This window comes from Haemaphysalis longicornis, unplaced genomic scaffold, assembly GCF_048455015.1.
Source record: "Haemaphysalis longicornis isolate Haplotype H1 unplaced genomic scaffold, Haemaphysalis longicornis Haplotype H1 scaffold_1, whole genome shotgun sequence".
Lineage (NCBI taxonomy): Eukaryota > Metazoa > Arthropoda > Arachnida > Ixodida > Ixodidae > Haemaphysalis > Haemaphysalis longicornis.
In genome coordinates this window covers 157,876,842-157,894,034 of record NW_027526203.1, presented here as the reverse complement: position 1 = coordinate 157,894,034, position 17,193 = coordinate 157,876,842, and the positions used below count along the sequence as shown (strand labels likewise).

At 46.8% G+C, this 17,193-nt stretch overlaps 1 protein-coding gene across 2 annotated transcripts in view; it reads right to left on the bottom strand.

Moving 5' to 3' along the window:
* The window catches only part of LOC144138433 (uncharacterized), a 169,792-nt gene that overhangs the window by 108,431 nt on the left and 44,168 nt on the right, over positions 1-17,193 (bottom strand). For both annotated transcript variants that reach the window (XM_077670721.1, XM_077670713.1), the window contains exons 3-4: positions 6,405-6,562; positions 4,530-4,716 (exon numbers count right to left, since the gene is read on the bottom strand). In XM_077670721.1, coding sequence (XP_077526847.1) covers positions 4,530-4,716; positions 6,405-6,562 — 345 coding nt within the window. The remainder of the gene's footprint in view (positions 1-4,529; positions 4,717-6,404; positions 6,563-17,193) is intronic.

Genomic DNA, 17,193 nt, shown 5'->3' with positions numbered 1-17,193 from the left:
GTAAGCGCTTTCCAGTTCTGCTCTACTGTGGCGTCTTCGTTTCGTGCAGTTCTCAACAACTGTTTTTTTTTTTATTTTTTGGAGTGCTTGCAGAATGTTTAGAATGTAAAAAGTGTTCGTTTTTTCGGAAGGTGTGAATGAAGCTATTGCGTGAGACGTCTGGTCTTTCATAGAACATAGTACACCAAGGCAAGCCTATGCATATAGTGACACTTAATATCAGGGGTCTTGCCGATAGAAGGCTTTAAAACCAGTTGTATCGCCTTGTGTTTGACTAGGATCTGGATATCGTTGCTTTACAATAAACAACGGGTTAAAGGGATCATCAAACGGACCGAATGGTCCGTTTGATCTTCCCTCTAAACCTAGCTCTTGATCTAGCCAAGCCCGTCCAGATAAGGTCTATTTATCTTCTGCTACAGTGTGCATAATATAAAGTGACTCCTGTCTTGTTCAGCGATCCCTGCCTGGTATCGTTAACGCTTGGTAGGATCGCTAAGCGGCGAAATCAATTTTCTTGGGGCTTGTGAAACATGAGTAATAAATTCCTCGAAGACGAAACGTTCGCGGAGGCAGTTGACACATGCGGAAGAAAGATTTTAGGCAGCGAAGGCGACACGAACTTTACATTTAGGTGGGAACTTTGCAAAAAAGAAGTACAAATGAAAGTCCTGGATAGATCAGGCGCAACGCAAAGAAGCTCTGCTACGCAGTAGCCTTGATGTTTGTGTCAAGGAAGAATACAGGTCGCCCAGAACGTTCAAGGATGGCATTCCAACACTGAAGGTGCAGCTTGAGGAATTAGTTAACCCGAAGTATCATGGTACGCTTGTATACGGGCGAGGGCTGAAACTATTCCTGCTTAGTAAAGCGCCGACGCAAAGGGCGCTAAGCTCATAGAGAAGATATGCACATAAACACAAGATAGTGGAAATCGAACATGATAGTGGACTCTGTAACGACCAGGCCAGGATCTAACGTAGCTCCGGGGACTACTATGAGAAGTTGTTCCGTCGTCAGGCTGTTGATGCAGGGCAGTTTAAAAATGAGTTTGTGTGTTGGTTGCCATGCCTGAGCGAACAGAAAACAGCGTGCGATATTACACTTGATGAAGTAAGCAGTGCTATTGACGACTTCAGCTCAGAGAAGACGCAGGGGCCTGATGGACTGAGCACAGCTTTTTATAAAAAGATTAAGAATGATATTAGCCCTGTTCTATGGAACGTCTACGCCGAGTCGTTCCAAACAGGAGTGCTAGCACCTTCCTTTCTTGTGTCACACACAGTGTTTATACCCAAATCAAATAGCGACAATGAACTGAGGCATATCTCTGGATGTCGGCCAATCGGTTTGACAAACGTCGATTGAAAGGTGTAAGCGAAAATATTAGCTAGCCGTATGCAGACTGTAATAAATGAAATTGTGGGACCGTACCAGACGTGCGCAATAAAGGGGAGGTCAATAGTCACAAATGTTCATACGGCCAAAGTGTCTTAATTGTTGTGGCAGTATGCAAGGTACTTTGGCCAAGCTGCATAAAGACCTGGCAAAAACATTTGACCAGGTATCCCGTGAACTTCTTTTAGATATGCTACAGCATATAAACGTAAGTTCTGTTGTTCGTGAGGGAGTACGCGTGGCGTACTATGGGTGTTCAATAGCATACAAACAAAGCGGACACATTCAAGCTCAGCGAGCCGTGCGTCAGGGTTGTCCATTGTCAACGTTGTTTTTTTGTTTGTACATTGAAGCACTTTCTTTAGGTATCATAAGATGTGAGAGAATCAACGGTTTCTGGTTAGAGCCCTCTGAAGTGCGCGTGTTGGCCTATGCTGACGACTTCGCCTTTTTTTGCGTCGACGGTAGCAGCGTAGCGTTGCTGTAAACATCCTTAAAATGTTTTGTAAATATAGTTCCAGTGGAGACAACTGGAAAAATGCTTGGGGGTCTGTCAGGGGGCCTGATAATGTACGCCAGGTGTGTTCGGATGCATGTGCTGGCACACGACGCAAGCCAAGTATGTGGGAGTTCCCCTAGAATACTATGAAGATACAGACTCCTATTGGCACGGACAGACTGCTGAACAGCACGAAAAAGCGGAGAAATGGAAAGGCATTGGCCTGTCTATGTTCACAATGGCATCAGTGTGCAACGCCTTTCTTATAAGCAAAATATCTTATGTGCTTCAGGTGCTGCACTGGTCACGTGCTAATGTAAAGGACTTGCCTTGCACCGGGTGTTCGCAGTACTCATCTGGGAATCGGCCTGGGAAAGAAGAAGCCGCATGAACCTCTTTCAGTGGGTGCATCAGGGGCACCGGTCTTTGTCCCATTTGTTTTTGCGGAAAGTCGCCAATCGCTTTTTGTTCTTTCGTGATGTGAACGAGCCTTTCTTGAGCACTGTGTGTCAGCTGAAGTTATCCAAGGCATTACCTGAATTTGGTTTTACGTCTGCACACATTTTCGTCGGAGTAATAAAGGGCTACCTCCGTGAAGTGGTTCGAGCAACCTAGTTTTTGCGTGCACGTTTCAGGTTAGAGTACTTATCAAGCGTTAGGCGAAAAACGCTGTATCGCCATTTGGTTGACATTGTAATACCTGTGCCGTTGTACAAACCAATGTACCGTGCAGGGCTCGGACGGGGCGTGCTGAAACGTGTAAAAAGAATGGCGGTACCGCCATGGGTGAAGCCGTTCTTGTTTAAACTTCACGAAGGTGTAAAAAGGTGGCAGAAAGAGAAAGGTTTGTATGTACCTTCCATGTGCGTTTGAATGCTACCTGTGTAAGAAACTCGAGGCGTTAGTGCGTGTGTTCCTCGAGTGCTGGGATGGGATTTTTTGGGGACGTGCTTCAGCGGACGTTGAAAGAGGACTTCCCTCTGGAGGCACATGGGATCAGGTTCCTATCCATTGTGAGTGACAAGGGGGTACCGTACGACCTCCTGATGGTCCTGTTTCTGGGCAGCATTCAGAAGTCACGTATGGCGATACACCATCGTGACGTTTATTCTAAACGCTCGAAAGGGTATTTTGCTGATTCTAGCGCGAATGATGATTGAAGTGTGGAGGGCCTAACCTGACCCTCCAGAGTGGCTGTCCATGATGGATACACTAACGGACCTCAATTCATTTTAGCCTCTTTCTGCTAACAAGGTTTTGGGCTAGCAGTTTTTACGGTTATTGTGTTTCGTTTCGTTGGTTCAATTGTTGTGTCAATAAAGAAAAAAAGGTTTATGGCCCAGTTGCCTGGAGCACTAGAAATGCTGTTTTGCAATTAGCAAGTTCGAATGCCCGAGGCATTTTTTTTAAGTTTATTAGTTTTAGGCCAATCTTTTGTATACCGATTTCACCATTTTTGTGCCGTAACGTTCATTGCTCCACGAGTGAGTTCACAAAACGCGAGCACTGACACTGACGCGCTGGGGAGTTCTCGTTGGCATGGTGTTGCCATAAGCAGCGACTGCCTGCGGGCACAGTCCCGAATCAGGCGGCCCTTGGCCTGGTGCGAAAACATGCCTCTTACGATACAGGCGCGAGTCAGGAAAGCTCCAAAGGTGGGGTAAAAGCGCACCGTATTTGAGCATCTCCAGTAACGCGGGGGGCGTTCATCCACTGCGTACGCCTCGGCTAGTGATTGTTACGGTTCCAAGCCGCGCTTGTAGGCTTATCTGACGCATTTTGCAGCCGACAACCTTTTACAGACGTTGCATTTTACGGTCGACAACATATCGGGAATTCCCAGCCAACGATGACGTCGCATGCCAAGCATGTTGTTTCACATTACCGAAACCGAAAATGGTTTGAATTATAATCTTTGATATATGATGTAATCACAGTACATTTCGTATGGACGCCACTGCTGTTAGTTGGTGCGGCCGCCGCAGACCGCGCATGGTAGTTTTTCTTTCTTCGGTCTTTATAAAATAAATACCGCCTTATCGATCGAATAAATGATGAAAAGTGTGTTTATCAGAGCCAGTCTATGCAGTGCAAGCGAAAAGAGGATACTGACAAGTTCACTAGAGTGTCCCTTTAAGTATACAAACGGCCGTGATTGCCCCGACCACTACCGCTTAGCTGTATTGGACGTTGCTATATTTATGCAGTTGAAATAATCATGCTGTGCAGATAAAATGCAGATCCAAAGGCCACTCCATTTAATAACCGTTCCCGGGTCCATGTCAGGCCAATATAGCAATTTTTTCGGGGAACCTCCCAGTGCTTCCGGAAAATAAATAACACAATTTACTGAAAGCAAGCCCGACTAACAAACCACTGAGAGAAATGAAGTTAAAGTACGTGCAAGAAAAGCTCATATTACCTTTCGTGTGCGTCTGCCACAGCATTAAACAATGACGTGATTCTCCTTTACCCTCCTGAGGTGAGCTCGGGGCAACTACGGGGCGAAAGTGCCGTTAAAGTACACCCCTTAATTCTAGAACATCCTTGGATACTCATCCGCAGTTATGAATCGAGGGACGGAAAATAACGTTTCATATTCTAAACACAAAGGAAGAAAACGGAAACTCACCCGTGCGGAAAATAGCCTCAAAGCCCGGATGATAATTTGAGTATCCAGACGAAAATTCCAACCGGAGCTTGTTTGTCTTCGATTTGATCTTGGGAGGAGCAGTGTTGCCGCAGTACGAACCATGATTGTGGTCTCTGCCATCCTCATACTCCGTGTAAATGGTGACCACATCGTAACCGCACGGATTCTGCAACGGAAGAGAAAAATGCATGCTTCCTCCGTCCAACGACAACGACGGTTGGAACGCGGCTTCTTCCTTTCGAAAATCAAATGATGAAGTACCAAAGTCACACCCGCTGCAATCAAAGTCAAAGCGTCAACGATCAAAGTACAAACCCCCCGCGACTCAAAGTCCAAGCGTAAACGGTCACAGTGCAAACTGCCTGGGAGTCATAGTCCAAACTTAGACTACAGGAAGCGAAACTATTATAAAAAAGCTCAGCCCACCCCTCTTCCCCATCATTTATCGTCATCATTATCGTCATCATTAGACCACTGTCATCGTTAGGCAGGGGCGATTTGACCTTTGAGGAGAGAATGCGCTTCGCTTAACCCTCGAACATCATTGTCGTCAGAGAAAGTTCGCTTCCCTCTAGTTCGTTTCGGGTGGACTACAGAGAGAGGCTGAAACGTTCGCTTTCCCAATCTCGTAGCGAAGCTGTTGGGGCCACTTTTGCCGAATCGTTCGGGACCCCGGTGCGCGATATTTCGTTCACAGATTGGTACGAGCCACCCACTTCCTGCACGCACTCAGCGAGAGCTACTGGCCCGCGTAGAACACTCCTTTTATCTTTTTGAGCAACAGCTAAAACAACTCCTCTTTTCGGCCTGAGTAGCCTAGGGGAGGAATGTCGGGGTTGAATGCGAACGAATTAGGTTTGAGTCCCAGCAGTACAAATGTTTTTCAATAACCGGTGTTCATTTAAAATAACATGTTCTCATAGGTCAATTCTGTGCATTCTTTTTGTAAATACAGGTGATTCAATATCTTTCAGGTAGGTATAGGGCAAGGCGTGGCATATAAACACGTTTAATTACGCTCTGTATCGCACTGGATGCGCTGGGCTTGCACCTATCTCGAAACGGAATATCGCCCCCGCCGTTCCTCGTCAAGATTGCCTCAAAAATCCTTTCATTGCCATTGGCCCAAGATGTTGGCCAATGGCAATGAACGTTGCTATGGTAGCTTGAAGAACACTGGCTTTTTGGAATCCCATCACGCCCGATTTCCCCGCGTTTCACTAATATGGTGTGCGCACTGAGGAGGCATGAATTTTTTTTTTTCGTCGACATCGATGAGTGTAGTGAACAATTCCGGCTTCCAGATGCAATGAGATTTCCCCTGCCCCGCACTTCATTGAGAAACGGGTAAAGGGACCTCTGTAATCTTTCGCACCAGATATCGATGTTGGCGTAAAAGAAGTTTGCTTCTCCCCAGTACCCTGCTACATTAGGGATGAGTGGGTTACACGGTCTTGTTTCGTTTCAGAGTAGTTTCGATTTCTTTCCCCGTGAAACGGTGTTTGAGGAGCACGTTGAACTACGCCACCTTCAATGATTTGCCCTGTGAAGGGTGTTTCGGCGATGAAATAAAGATGCTCAGCTTCGTTGGACCATCAGTTTGCTAGTTACCAATGTGCACTATTTTTTAAACCGGCGTGTGGTTTCTTTGCTACCATGGAATTTAAAGCAGAAGTTCCCCCAAGAGTACGAATTTAGTTATGATCGTCAGATCGTAGAATGTACAAGAGAACTTTTTATTCACAGCGCTCGCCTCCTCCTCTGAGATGGTATGCGAGTTGCAAATGCAAAATTTGAAGCTCTATTATGGCTGAGGTAAAGCAAATAGAGTAGAACAGCGGTGCAAGGCCGTACCCGTTTTTCAAGTTCAAATGTAGTAAAGTCGAGGACAACGCGGTATGAAGGCGGAGCGATGATCGTCCATTGGCAGTTGCTGTGTGACGGGTAAGGACGAGGAAAATCTGGGCTTGTGATCATCCCACTGGACGTTTCCATGACACCGCCACACGTGCCTGCAAAAAGTTCTTGCTGAAGCCAACGGGCACATATTTAAAACACACACCCAAAGTAGATACGAGAGCACGCTGCAGATACGAGAGCACAGGCAACCTAACCGCTTGCGGTTTCAAGTGCTGTCTAATGTTGGTGCGCCACGGTTTGTATTGAGCAGCGAGATCGCGTTGTAGGTTAGTCGCCTTTCGTAATTGTGGTGGCATTAATCGGGTCTAGCGTAGAAAAACGTGCTGTTGGCAGTGATGGAGGTTCATTAATAAAAGAGCTAAAGGTGAAGCGAGAACTGAAGGCTAGCTTGACAAGAGAAGGCGTAACTATCCCGTACATTCAATACGTTTATTTAGATAGTTTTGCATTTATACCGCCCCACCTATGGACCTGTGCAGTACAGGTAACAAACGTGGCGCTACACAGAAGCAAGAATTTACACAATAAAAAGTCATCTCCGCCGCATGCGATGCAGCGAGGAATTGGTGATGCACCGTCAGCGATTTATTTTTGTGGGAGAAGCTTCTACCACTGCGACGTTTAATCTTAGGGTCTGACCAAATTATTTACCTTATCTGGCACATGCAAGCTAAACAATGGACTGACAGGTGTGGACACACCTGATTTTTAAAAGAAAGTTCGTGGGCGCCTAATGGGCGAGTTGATACCTGTCAGCACTAACCAACGCACTCTTCCCACAGGTTAGCGTTACATAGTGGAGGACGAAGCCAACTTAAAAACAATATAAAATATTTCGGCTCTTTTGTTTCCACAACCTAGCCACATTTTTTTACCGTGCGTTAAGATTGGCCAGCACAAACAAGCCAGCTGATCTGCAGCCGAAAACACCATGTCTCCTTTGTATTTCCTTGCAAACATCTGAGTGTGTGCGACGTCTTCTGCACCTGACAAGCCACCTCCGGTTCAGCAAGCTCAACCTCGTGTCCTCGGTTTGCTTCCTCTCTTTAAACTATTTTAAACAGTATTTTAACAATATTTAAAATGATTTTTAACGATTATTAAACATCTTTAACCAAGAAACTGTCCCGGAGTGCACAAGCGACAATTTGAAGCCTGTTGCTTGCAGCCTAGACATTTGATCTTCAAATATAGTTTGGTAGCACGAGCAGAATGTTTCGTTACGGTGGACTGAGCACATTTAGCGACAATAGGTCTCTTCACCTTCTTAGCATGGACAGCGTCGAATGTTAGCTGGGTAACAAGCCTTTTAACAGCGGAGCTGTCTAATCTTGAGCACTGTCCGTGCGGATCAGAAAACTATCATCATCGGCAAAGTGGAGAGGAGGAGAATCCTAGCCAAGAAGCGTGAGGAAAAAGGGCGAGGAGGCATGGAGCCCACGAGCTGTTGGTGGGAGTGCGCTCCTGAAGAAGAAAAATGTGGTTCGGGAGGTCACGCAAATCGATCTTGGCACCTTTACGCCGTGAGAGAGGCAACCTAACCACTGGACAATCGAAAAAGGCCCGAAGGGTACAGGTTTAGCCGCGGCGGGAAACAATAACATGTGCAGCGAATTGGAAATCAAAGAACGCTTCCCGTGGGCCAAATCGAACCTGGGTCCCTGATGTTATGAAAACTGCGTCTATCCTCTTACGCTATCATTAGAATTCAGGTGCTGAGCATTTCCTTTGGGTTCGTAGTGCGGGCGTTAGCTGTGAACTTTGGTTGTTCTGAAGTGGACTTTGGCTTAGGTCTTTGGCAGTTTGGATTTTGGACTTTAGGAAGGGGGTTGTAGCCTTTTATTCAACTCAATCTGCATAGAGAAATCTTCGGGATTTAACCTTCTTTCTCTTAAGAAAGACGCAGACATAAGAAAAGCCAAGTTAAAGTAGGTGAAGACTACCAGCTCCGCTGTTTCCTAAAATGGCAATGGATACCTGGCCACTGTGGGGTTATTGGAAATCAAAAAGCCGGTGAAGCGGCCCGTATGGGCCTTAACTACCGGAAATACCGCAAAGTGTACTTCACAAAAACAGACGCTTCTACCATGGCCCATCGCTTTGCAGTAACTGAAAGAAACCGGCTATGGCGCAACGAACCGAATAACGAAGTATTTTGCACGCGATTGACCCTGAATTGACCTCTAGACTTCCAAGACAGCTCCCTCGTAGGCTGGAGACATTATATCATCGCCTACGACTGAACTCGGCCTACTGCAACAGTTACCTTTTTCGCCTCGGACCGACGACCAACCCGTACTGCGGTAACTGTTCTTCCGTAGAAACCGTTGAACATATTTTATTTGAATGTGTGGCCTACTTGCCACCAAGATCCCATTTTTTTTATATTGAACGCATAGATCAAGGGCCGGTAACTTTGAAGACCATCCTAGGACCATGGACTTGCTCCTCGAAGCAGCGTCAGGCTCTAAAAAGTTTGTTTTCATATTTGGAGGACATCGGTCACATTTCAAAATTGTGAATTCTGTGACACAATCTACAAAATATTCCGTGAAGCCCGTCAAGCCACGCCAGTGTTTTTTGTTTGTTTTTGTTTTTTTTTTTCTGCGCACCTCTTTCTAGGGCCTGTTTTCCCTACATCCCCGACCCCTAGCCGAGAAGCATGGAGGCGATTCCAAACGCCGGCAAAACTCTCTGCTTTTTTCAATAAAGAGCCTTCTCTCTATCTCTCAGTCTTCGCATTTAAATGGCGGATTTTTTTGTGTGTAGACGTGTACAGTAATTCCGGCATACGTGATGATGGAAGATGATTAGTGTAAGGTTAAAAACTGTAGAATGCTTTGCCAAGAAGTGCGTCGCACGGAAATGGAGCCAGTCCCCATTCTTTTGCTCTTGCGCTCGTCCTGAGGTTCCTCCTCGCCTTTGGATATTTGCATTAATAAACAAGAAATATTCAAAATTTGTACTGCATAAGGGACCTAGCTTAAGGATAATTTCAATTGCCTGACGTGACATCGGCAACAGGCTGTTGTGGGCTGGGTCTCGCTTCTCGTAAACTTCGTTCCGCTAGCGGCACCCGCGCAGCCTTGACATACAACCCGCCGAAGACAGACGTTTTATTTGGTGCTCAAGAACTGCGCCCATTAGGTGCCAGCAAGAATTTCTTAGAGCGTTCTTGAAGGACAACCTGACGATGGCCTGCTTTACCATCTTTGAATGGGCTGACGTATGCGGTGAAAACAGCCTAAAGGAGTAGTGACACCAAATTTTGATGCCTAAATAATGATATAATTGGCTTCATTAGTTTGTACAGATGCCTCACAGAAATTTTTGCAGCGATCCGAGGCCGGAATCACATCTAAAATCGATTTTGATTGACGCGGCCACGAGCTGCCACAAATCGGCAGCCCTAGCGAAATCGCTTTCGGCGTGATGAAACATCGGCTGGCGTGTCTGGCCGGTTCAGGGTGACGTCATATAGTCGTTTTCGGAACCGGAAACGATATCATGCGCTGCTGTTGTCGGTGGTATTCGTTTGGGCAGGAGACGTACTGGTGTAGCTGTGTGAGCAATGCTTGTAAACTTTGCGCACTTTGCGTGTTCGACGTCTTTGCTCTTCAGTTCGTGGCTGGCGCATGGTGTTCCCTTGCACTGGTGCCGAAAACTGCGCGGTGGCGGCACCGCGCTGACGCGCGTCGCCGAGCCCGCCTAGGTTGTGCTATGGCAAGCTCGCGGAATGCGAAGTACTGCTCGTGGAAGCCTGTCCGAGCAAATCGACGACGACGCCAAGATGCATTATTTTCCACGCGACGACATGCAACGCTAAAAGTGGACTCAGTTCGTGCGCGGCGGCGGCCGCAAGAACTGTCGCCCAAGCCAGCGGGCTCGGCGTTGCTCGAGTCAGCTTGGGTGTTGGGAACTTGAGGCTTAGTATCGTGGCGAATATTTTATCGCCGGTATCCGTACAACTGCGAATGACCATCCCTTACACAACTTTTCACCACACTACCATCCCCTTTTTCGCATACTGAGCTTTATTTTGGCGATAATTGCCGTTTCAGCGATCGGTGACCAAGACATCTGCCGTGGCCTGTTTTGATTCCAGCGAGCAGGTGGCGCCATCTTTCGGCCGCTTGCCGCACCGCGGTGCCGGCAGTGCTGGGTCGGAGCACCGAACCTCCGCTGTCGGTCAGCGTAGGCTTACCATCGCGGCAAATATCTGAACGCCGCTTTTAAATTCAGCGCTGATAACAACCCCTAGCACAATTTTTCACCACACTAACATCTACCTTCTCGCATGTGGAGCTTCTTTTTCGCGATCAGATTGATTATAAGAGTGGCGACAAGCTGTTGCTATCACGGTCTGCGCCGGTTCGAGCCGCAGTGATATTAAAAAAACGGACGACAGCGAAGACATCGCCGGCCTAATCGCCTGGCCAAATAAAGTTGCTCTGTCTGTCGGCTGGCAGCGACTCATCCGAGTCTGACGATTTAGACGACATGTCGACTGCTCGGGCGAGTGCGGACCATGTGCAATCGTAGCGGACGATGCGGCGAGCGTCCCTGACGTCACGGGTGAGACCGTGACATCAGACTGGCCCGCTTGCAGGCTGGCCTTCGAACGGCCATTTTCCCGCGCGCGACCGAATTTGAAACTGGTTGCAATAAACGTGCTATAATTAATTCTGTGTTGGCGGCTGACGGCTTTCGGTTTGATTTTCGTAATTACTGGGCCAATAGGCATTCGTTACAGCATAAAAACTGAAAGCGAGAAATTTCGTGTCAGTACTCCTTATGGCTCGCGGCTCATAGGACCAACAGGTGTGGCTATCACTGAAGCTGAGGCGCAGATCAAGAAAGTGTATCGACCCTTGATTTTGATTGATTGTGGGGTTTAACGAGCCGACGCAACGCAGGTGATGAGGCGCGCTGTAGTGGAGGGCTCCGGATCAATTTTGACCCCCTGGGGATCTTTAACGTGCGCCGAAATCTCGTACACACGGGCGTTTTTGCTTTTCGCCTCCATCAGAAAAGCGGCCGCCACGGCCAGAAATCTAACCCGCGACTTCGTGCTCAGCAGCGCAACGCCTTAGCCACTGAGCCACCGCGGCAGGTGGATCGACCCTTCCACCGGCGACTCATTAGTAACTTGGTGGGGGACGGGATTCAGCACTGTTCTAACATGGAAAAGGCTTTCGTCGCTTCCAGAACGAAGAAGTTGGAGGGCGGTCAATAAAAATTTAAAAATTCATCAACGTATCTAAAAACTTCAAGAAGAGTACTGACATGCAGTCCATTTAAATTTTAATGGTCTAAAGTAGCTAAAACGGGTCATTAAGGATGGGAGCGATGCAGGAACCGATACAGACGCCACTTTTCTGCAAATAGCATTTGCTGTACGACATAATGACAGTAGAATTAAGGTGAAACGGTGAAAGCTCTCAAAACTAACTGCGCGACCTACCCACCTCATTCTGAAAGCGAAGAACACCGAACGCGTCAATACGTTGCTCGATAAAGGACTACGTTTTCATGCAGCAAGAAATAATAACGGCCCGGTTACGTGAGCGCAACAAAAACGTTAAACGTGGCACCGTTTTTTTTTTTTTGCTATACATTGTTTAAAATGAGGTTGTAAACCTATCTTTAACCGGTACACCATTTTGCCCCTGGGCAGGACGCAGCTATTTACGCGAAATTACGGAAGCCGATGAGATTTTAATACTGGTAGTCAGGCGGACTGCGTCAGTCCGCCTGACTGGCGCTCACCGAGAAGGAATTAACCTACTTGGCCGCGGCAGCACTGGGCGTTCATTCCTTTTCATGCACACGTATGCGCGGTCGGTCCTTATTATGTATGTAATTTTCACACCGTGACAAAAAATTTAATTGATCGTTTGCGCTGTGGGTGTCTGTCCTCACTGTGTCCGTGTCCCCTTTTCTTTGCGAATTTTTTTTGAAGTAATCGAGTACCAATAGGCCCAGAATGCTACCCTTATTTATAGAATGCGTTTCTTTTAACCTGGCCGTGAGACGGGATGGTGGCTTGTACGTTAGAAAGGGTAAATCCACCCTTATCTCCACGCCTACCGTTTTGCCCGTCTCCTTAATATGTGCCCTAGTCAATAGGCAGAATTACTGCTTGCGGAACGTAATATTTCGGTTAGAATCCACTTTGCATCAGTTTTTAAACGATGAACCCTCGTAAAAAAATGAAATTAAGGGCTTGCCAGAATGAACCCCACCGTCTATTTAAAACGGGAGCACTGCTGATTAAGCTCCGCAACGCCGACGCCTGTAAGATGCTCAGGCAAATGCAAGTGCTTGAGGCGGAGCTTAGGCAGAAATTGGGAATTCATGTGGGCGAACTAAACTTGTTCAACGAAGTCGTCGTAAAACTGTGCCCTTTATATTTAAAATTAGGCAGTACTAATAATCGCGGTATGAATTCATTGCATGGTGAGATTCTCGCACAGTTTTGTGAAAGTAGAGCAGAAGCGTAGAGACATGATAACCAAGAAGACAGCCCAAAGAAAATTGAAGCTAACGACGACGCTCCCCTTGCATACTGAGAAAGTTTTGGCGGGAGAATGAAGTAAAAAATGATAATGGCATTAAACGAAATGGAATTACGGCATCTATGAGAGAAATTAAAGGTCTAATTGAGCAGTAGAGGTAAAAAATGGTATAGTACGCTGTTTGATTGCATTTGAGGACTGTTGAACTTGTGCTTGGAATTCACAACGCTTAAATCTGCTACAAAAAAAAACTCTAGTTCACTATGAACCAGTGAATGCTGTAGATAAAAAAAAAATAACTCGGTCGCGTACCTGCTCATTTCACTACAACTGCCGTCGAAAGGCGATATTACTCCGCCCCTGTCATGTATAAATGCCTCTCTTGTATCCCACGCCCACCTTTCACGCTCTTCCCTCTCCCGTTTCGCTTCTCCCGCGATAAACACGGAGGAGATTCGCTAAAATCAATTTAGTTATCGCGAGTTCCACTGCTCGCGCGCCATGCGATTACACTTATTGTCACTGTAGAACTTGGAACGCCGTCACGAGGTCTAAACTCTTCGCATGCTGTGCTTGCATTTTAGGGGTCAAAATATTAACGCGAAGCTTCCTTCATCTCACTGATGGCAGTGTCGTAACCAAAACTCACTGCAGAAAAGTGAGCTTTACACAGTGGGAAGGCACAGGATGATGATGAGGTTGATGATGATGGCACCAAAGAGCACTTCTCATTGTCAGAATCGAACCTGCGTCCCTGGCGCTATGAAGGCAACGTCTACCCCATTGCGCCGTTCCGACACGATCGACGACGGGTTGGTAGGGCGGGGGCGCTCATTTTTCTTGGGAGGGATTCGGTTGCTTGTTGTCTGAGTTTAGACGTGACTCGCAGGTAGTTTGCACTTTTATACTTGACGCTTGGACTTCGAATGCAGAGGCCTTGACATGGGCAATTTGCCATTCCATTTTCGAACAGAAGAAAGATTTGAGTTTCAACCATCGTCGTCGTTAGAGGGAGTGGCTTCTCATTTTTTTGAACGCGCATTCTTTTATTTGCTATCGCAAAAACCAATCAGACACGTATTTTTAATAACACCAAAAACTGCAAATACCATTCATGTATAGGTGTTTTGCTTAAATACGCCTAATATTTTTTGTTGTTTAACACTAAAGGCAAGTTTGAAGTGTGTTTTCAGGAGACTGTGTGTTTTCAAGTGACTTAGAAACGTTTTCTTTATGTGGAGTTCTTCTTCAAGATTTCATTTTACCTTTTGGCCGGGAGGGCGGGGGGTGATGAATCGAGCGACAAATAGACAGACATACGGACAAACAGGCCAAATTTGCGCGTTTCGTTAACCCAAGAAAGACTACTGTATTTAAGAAAAGACTATACCCCAGCCCGCAGGCTTTCAACACAGCGTAGCACCTACAACAAATCCTGACCCCTTCCTTTCCTTAGAGCAGTGGGAGGGCGAGCTGACCAGCTGCCTAGCAGAGACAGCGGTCCAAATTGTGTTCGGTGGAATACAGGCTGCCATGCGCCGCAGCTTTCGGTACTATGAAGGCCACACACCTCATATTGATTGATTGATTGATTGTAGGGTTTAACGCGCCGACGCAACGCAGGCGATGAGGCGCCCCGTAGAGGAGGGCTCCGGATTAATTTTGACCACCTGGGGATCTTTAACGTGCGCCGAAATCTCGAACACACGGGCGTTTTTGCTTTTCGCCTCCATCAGAAAAGCGGCCGCCGCGGCCGGGAATCGAACCCGCGACCTCGTGCTCAGCAGCGCAACGCCTTAGGCACTGAGCCACCGCGGCGGGTACACCTCATATTCCGCTTCACCGCTTGAATGTACTTTTACCGATAACATGTTCATGATTGAAATTTGGGATGGGAAGGGAAATATAAACGTAATTTTCAAAGCCAACTGTGAGCGGATTGCACCATAAGATTGTATGTATAAAATTGAGACGGAAAACTCACAATCCCTAATTTTAATTATCTCTTCAACGCACAAAATTCTACCCTGACAAGGAATGATGGTTTCGGGGAGGGAAATATAAATTATAAAGTCGAAAATGGAGGCACAAAACAACTACTTTGTACTGAACAGTGCCTTTTGGGGCAGTGAGAATGGAGAGAGAGAGAGAGAGAGAGAGAGAGAGAGAGAGAGAGAGAGAGAGAGAGAGAGAGAGAGAGAGAGAGAGAGAGAGAGAGAGAGAGTCTGTAGTCACCGCTGAAAAGCGAGGAACCCGCCTGGCAGTAAGTAATTGGGGGAGGTGAAGCCCAAGGTGAAGTGTACAATTGAATGTACCGGGCTTCAATTTTAAAAGCAGAAAAAAAGGTATTTTCAGATATCATAAAAGAATATTGTTTTTTGCTGGAATTCAAATGAAATAAAAAAACCACAAGAAAAGAAGATAAACCCAGAAAAACTGTGTTGAGATTTGCTCTTGTTAAAATAAATACAACCCGTTCGAAATCGACGGGCACAGTCGACTGGTGTAATGCTATACCATATATTTACTTTCGGCAAGGGGTGTATCTTTGTCGGACACAAATTTGGGAAAGAAAAAAATGGAAGAAAGGGGTAACACTCCATACACCTTAATTAAACACCCCACGTTAGTCTGTCTTCTTCTTTGCATTGATGGGGCGGAAACGTGATTAGTAGAATGATTCGTCCAATGTATAGGCACAAACAAGTGCTATGCCGAGCCTACTAACGCGGTTGTTTGGCGAATGCGGTGTCTTGAGATTAGCGTCGTCTACTACCCACTTTTCCATTCACGGCTGCTGCCTTCGCCCACTCTAGCCATTTTTATTTCTGAGTTCGAAACTTGGTAACGTGCACAGGGATATTATGGGTTACGTGTTGTTGAACCTTAGTGCTGTCCGTAAAAATATGTCGTGTTAAAGGCATTTCGCCCTTGGCTGTACTATTCCTGTCTATACGCAAGCCAAATACGAGAAAATTGCGTTTTATATCCGCCTTCATTACGCTGCACAATGTTTATAATGCAATTCCTGTAACGTTTTCGTCTCTAAGTTCTGACCAACGCCGCCTATATAAACAGTGCCTAACGCGTGAGCGAAAAATGGCCAAACAGCCACTCTCCTGTTGCTCTCTCCTACCCTTCCCCGCTCCGTAGCCTTCCAGCGTGCTTTCGTGTCCGCCAGCCAGCGCCGCTTCTCGGAAACTATGCAAAATAGTGGAAAGTTTGTTTAGCGTTCCCGAGGCGGCGCTCCTACGCCTTCTTGTTTTTCACCATGCCTGTCTGTCTTGGTCTGTCACTGATAAAACTTCCTTTGTCACGAAGCAAAATCCCTTGCGCTGCCGCAGGCTGATGCCGGCTTTGCGCGCTTATCTACTCGGATCACAGGCCCTGAAATTTTCTGGGTGGGGCATCCCCCCTCTATCCCCTCCGCATTGAGGTATTGTTTTTACCCCCCTGTTCGCACTCCGCATCGGTACGCACTTCTAAAATTGAGGACTGTACTGTAGAAGCGCCCGGACAGCGTGGCAGGATCGCAGCTGCTTATCCTTTTTTGTTTCCTATAATTTTCTGAAGTTTAAAAGCACGTGGTATTATTGGAAAGTAATCGTAGAAGTGAGCGCCTGAACAAAAAACGTGCACGCAATTTTTTCTTCTCTAAATACTCCAGAAAGAAAAATATCACTAAAATAATGGCTGCCCCATCCGAAAATATCGTTTTCTGTTAGCTATATGTCTACCCGACAATCAGTATGTTCTTAGACTATTTCAGTCCGCCTCCGTCTTTATCTTTGGAAAAATGCAGCAAGTATGAAGCGAGCGACACGTTGAACGAAATCCCCAGTGCGCCACAGAACTAGCGCCCCGTCACGGCTAAGATGTAAGCGAAACGGCCCTTGAAGCCCAACAGGCAAGCTGACAGACACACGTCGTAGAAGTGGGTGCAGCGTTCGCGACTCGCGAGCAGTGACGTAAGGGGAGATGTCCGCCGGCACGCGCCACATAGCGGATCAGTGCCTGAACTAAGCGTCCCTACCCTTCCCATTGAAAAGCGCGCGACGCGTCAGGCAATGTTAATACAGGCGGCGTTGTTCTGACAGAGATTGGATCAAAGTCGAGGCATTTGAGCCCCGTTAGACCAAGAAAGAAGGAAGTAGGTATAGGGATGCCTTAAATAATAAACAGAAGTCAGCCTGGCATCGAGCTTG